The 5,000-nt window shown below is 37.5% G+C and overlaps 1 protein-coding gene across 4 annotated transcripts in view; it reads right to left on the bottom strand.

The window, feature by feature from the left end:
- Positions 1-5,000, bottom strand: part of LOC144960250 (uncharacterized) — a 43,440-nt gene that overhangs the window by 28,685 nt on the left and 9,755 nt on the right. For all 4 annotated transcript variants that reach the window (XM_078893275.1, XM_078893277.1, XM_078893274.1 and 1 more), the window contains exon 6: positions 4,985-5,000. This exon is cut by the window's right edge and continues 34 nt beyond it. In XM_078893275.1, the coding sequence (XP_078749401.1) occupies positions 4,985-5,000 (16 nt within the window). The remainder of the gene's footprint in view (positions 1-4,984) is intronic.

Here is a 5,000-nt window from a genome sequence, read left to right on the forward strand (position 1 = left end):
GAGTTATCTATATTCCTTCGTGGAATGCCTAGGCGACGGTATCTCACTGTGACAACATGGGTGATTCTCGTTGACATCAGACATCTTGTTTGATGAGTTATCTATATTCCTTCATGGAATGCCTAGGCGACGGTTTCCCACTGTGACAACATGGGTGATTCCTGTTGACATCAGACATCTTGGTTGATGAGTTATCTATATTCCTTCGTGGAATGCCTAGGCGACGGTATCTCACTGTGACAACATGGGTGATTCTCGTTGACATCAGACATCTTGTTTGATGAGTTATCTATATTCCTTCATGGAATGCCTAGCAACGGTATCTCACTGTGACAACATGGGTGATTCCTGTTGACATCAGACATCTTGTTTGATGAGTTATCTATATTCCTTCATGGAATGCCCAGGCGACGGTATCTCACTGTAACAACATGGGTGATTCTCGTTGACATCAGACATCTTGTTTGATGAGTTATCTATATTCCTTCATGGAATGCCTAGCGACGGTATCTCACTGTGACAACATGGGTGATTCCTGTTGACATCAGACATCTTGTTTGATGAGTTATCTATATTCCTTCATGGAATGCCTAGGCGACGGTATCTCACTGTGACAACATGGGTGATTCTCGTTGACATCAGACATCTTGTTTGATGAGTTATCTATATTCCTTCATGGAATGCCTAGCGACGGTATCTCACTGTGACAACATGGGTGATTCCTGTTGACATCAGACATCTTGTTTGATGAGTTATCTATATTCCTTCATGGAATGCCTAGGCGACGGTATCTCACTGTGACAACATGGGTGATTCTCGTTGACATCAGGCATCTTGTTTGATGAGTTATCTATATTCCTTCATGGAATGCCTAGGCGACGGTATCTCACTGTGACAACATGGGGGATTCCTGTTGACATCAGACATCTTGTTTGATGAGTTATCTATATTCCTTCGTGGAATGCCTAGGCGACGGTATCTCACTGTGACAACATGGGTGATTCCTGTTGACATCAGACATCTTGTTTGATGAGTTATCTATATTCCTTCATGGAATGCCTAGGCGACGGTATCTCACTGTGACAACATGGGTGATTCCTGTTGACATCAGACATCTTGTTTGATGAGTTATCTATATTCCTTCGTGGAATGCCTAGGCGACGGTATCTCACTGTGACAACATGGGTGATTCCTGTTGACATCAGACATCTTGTTTGATGAGTTATCTATATTCCTTCATGGAATGCCTAGGCGACGATGTCTATGATGTCGTGACGTAAGTGCATGATTATTAATTTATATATATATATATATATATATTATATATTATATATATATATATATATATATATATATAATATATATATAATATAATAATATAATGAACTTATATAGCGCCTAGTTCCAATTTTAACCATTTTCTAAAGATAAGTGGATTTTCACTATTTTTAGTTTCAATATTGATGGAGTTCCACAGTCGGGGGGCATGGTGGTCAAATGATTTCTCATGAAAAACTAACGATTTTGGGGGTTCCCTTAGGATATTTAAATTAGCAGATCTTAAATTTCGACTGGGTTCATAAAGGTGGATAAGTTCCTGAAGGTAAATAGGAGCGGAATTGTTTAAGCAATTGAAAACATGGGTGAGTATTTTAAATTCAATCCTAAACTTTACAGGTAGCCAGTGTAGGTCCTCCAAAATCGGTGTTATATTCTCGCGCTTTTTAGATAACGTTACCAATCGAGCTGCTTTGTTCTGTAATTTTTGGAGTCGATTAATGACATTATTATCACAACCATAGAGCAAGCTATTGCAATAATCAAGGCGGGTAAGAATCAAAGAGACCACAAGAAGTTTAGTAGTATCAATATCAAGAAACCTTCTAATAGCACCAATAGATCTAAGGTAAAGATTGCAGGATCTAGTTACATTAGTGACATGGGCAGACATGTTTAATTTGGTATCGAATAAAACTCCTAAGTTTCTCACAGGTTCTTTAGTGATGGGAATTACACAATCAGAAAGATTCAGGTTAAGCGTGGAAAGGTCCACGAGGCCCCGTCTTGTAATTTGCAACACCTCTGTTTTATTTTCATTTAACCTGAGTTTGTTGCAACACATCCAGTCACTAATCTCAGAGATACAATTTTCTATATCCGTTATAACATTGAGATGATTGTTGATATTAATGGGAAACAGTAATTGGGTGTCGTCTGCGTAAAAATATATATATATATATATATATATAATTATTACTCCTCCAGAGCTGTTTCTTGTCACTAGGACAATCTACGGGAAGTGTGTGTAATCGGTATTGTTGTTTATTATTGCGTGTTGTTGTTTCATACTTCCTGTGATGGTGTTGGTATTATGGTGGTTTGAAGTTGCATGCAATGTGAAAGTGGAAGTGAAAGTAGATTGTTGTGTTTTTCGTATTTTTCTAGATTCGTATTTATGGAGGTTCGTAATTACATAAAAGGTGTTTGTTCCTCTGTCTGATTGAGGATGGTAGTTTGTTTCTTCTGTTGAGTGTTGCCATGTTCGGTTTTGTGATGATGTAGAATTTTTCTTACACGCAGAGGTTGCAAATCTTAGAAAAAATAGTGCTCAACTTTTTGGTGAAAAGGAGTTATTAATAAAATTTCAAGTATAATTATGATCAACTTCTACACTATTGTTTGGAGTATTCGCTCTCATCAGGAAGTGAAATGTAAAGTACATTGCTGTCTTATCGTTCTTTTTCGGATTCGTTGTTATTGTGGTTTGTAATTACACAAAAGGTGTTTGTTTCTATGTCTGCATGAGGAAGTTAGTTCGTTTCTTCTATTGAGTGTTGCTATGTTCGGTTTTGTGATGATGAAGAATTTTTCTTCCAAGCAGAGGTTGCAAATCTTAGAAGAGGGGGAGTACGATTGTGCTCTGGAGATGATTTTACATGTGATGTTGTGTTGTATGTTTTTTTCTTTGAGCTTCCAAATGTGTTCGCTTTGTGTAGTAGAATGTCATTTGTGTCTGTTTTTGAAGGAAGATTTATGCAGGTTGTATCTGGTTTTGATTGAACACTCAGTGAGGCCAATGTACGTTTCTTGTTTTGGAGAGTCTGGGCGTGTAACTATGGCTTGGTAAAAAATGTTTTGAGTCAGGCAATTCCCGTACAGTGGGCATGTTGCCTGGGTCCTGCAGTTGCCCTTTTTCTCTAGGTTGTTGTTGGGCTGAGCTGGCTGTGATAGTTTTCGTTTGTTTTTGAAGGAAATAATGTTTTGTATGTTTAGCATGCATGTGTATCCTATGTTGATGGTGTTTTCGTTCATGATGGGGTGTAGGACGTGACCTGGAGGGAAGCATTCTTGTAGTAGGTTGAACAATTTGTTACCGATTGAAGTTGTCACATTCTTGCTGTTATGTGGGTTGAGCTATGTTATATTTCGTTTTCTTTGGCGTTTTTTTTGTTGGAGTTGTTATGTTTTCTTCTTCATATTTTAGATGAAAGACATCGCCACGTTTTTGTAGTGCGTCTGTGTATGGTGGTGTTGATTCGTTGAATATGTTGTTGTTTGTAGAGTTGTAAGATAGTCGTTTGTTACTTCTCTCTGGGATGTTTTATAATAGATGGCGGGTGGTTTCTATGTCTAAGGACGTACACGGGCTGTTGTTTGGTTTCGAAAATTGTTGGTCGGTGCCGTTGTTCAGGTTGAAAATTATGTCTAGGAAATCGATTTTTTTTTTTGGCTTCGATGGTAATTTTAAGTTTGTTTTCATGGAAGAGTTAATATATTTTTTTCTTTATAATTTCAAGCAGACTACAACACAGCATTACATGGAAAATCATCTCCAGAGCACAGTTGTACTCCCCCTCTTCTAAGATTTGCAACCTCTGCATGGAAGAAAAATTCTACATCATCTCAAAACCGAACCTGACAAAACCCAACAGAAGAAACGAACTAACATGTTCATGCAGACATAGAAACAAACACCTTTTATGTATTTACGAACCTCCAAAACCACGAAGCCGAAAAAGTACGACAAACACAACAATCTATTGTCACTTTCGCTTGAAACATCGTATATTTAAATATATATATATATATATATATATATATATATATATATATATATATATCTATATAACTATAAACGTTTAAGTTTACTCATAGTTCTGTGTGTTGGTCTGTTATATTTCCGGATGACAATGTTGTGAGTTATTATCGAAGCGCACAGCATTTATAAGCCAACTGGGTTCTTGTTTACCTCGAGCTATGAACTTTTTATTCAGATAGTGTACGCCTGGCTAAAAAACTCACAACATTGCCATAAGGACATATTAATGACCAACATAGAAAACTATGTGTATCCTTAAACGTTTATAGATAGTTCGAAGATGACGTCACTCAGGTCTTTGTTATTGTTTTTTGCCATCCGCGTTTATGAGTAATGCTCACTGAACTGTATTAACCTGACTATAAACGTTCATGGATACACACAGTTTTGTGTGTTGGTCCGATATACTTCCGGATGGCAATGTTATGAGCTTCTTAGCCAAGCGCATACTATCTATAGTCTGTCTAATACAGTTCAGTAAATATTACTCATAAACATGCATGTCAAAAAGAAATAACGAAGACTTAGTGACGTCATATTCGTTTATCTATAGAGAAAGTTTCACTAAACGTGCTCAAAGGGCTTCAAAATGGGCCCTAACAAACAGCAACACTTAGACACGTAAGACGACATATTGACGTATGTTAGGCGATACTACAATTTTTGGGACAGAGATGAAATTGTTAACGACATGGAACTCATTGAACACCTGAGTACGGTGAGAGAATATGAGTAGAAAGCCTTTTTGGAGGATTCAACTGAACTGTGTGCCCAGAACCCAGAACTAGACTCGAACCCAGGACTTTCCTATTCGAAGGCGAGTGTCATAACACTTGACTACATTCCTGCACACTGTTAAACTTGAAATAAAGTCAAACTACTCACAGGTCTATTCAGGTCA

The sequence above is a fragment of the Berghia stephanieae genome, chromosome 15, assembly GCF_034508935.2.
Source record: "Berghia stephanieae isolate SIO BIC M18660-M18661 chromosome 15, UCSD_Bste_1.3, whole genome shotgun sequence".
Classification (NCBI taxonomy): Eukaryota; Metazoa; Mollusca; class Gastropoda; order Nudibranchia; family Aeolidiidae; genus Berghia; species Berghia stephanieae.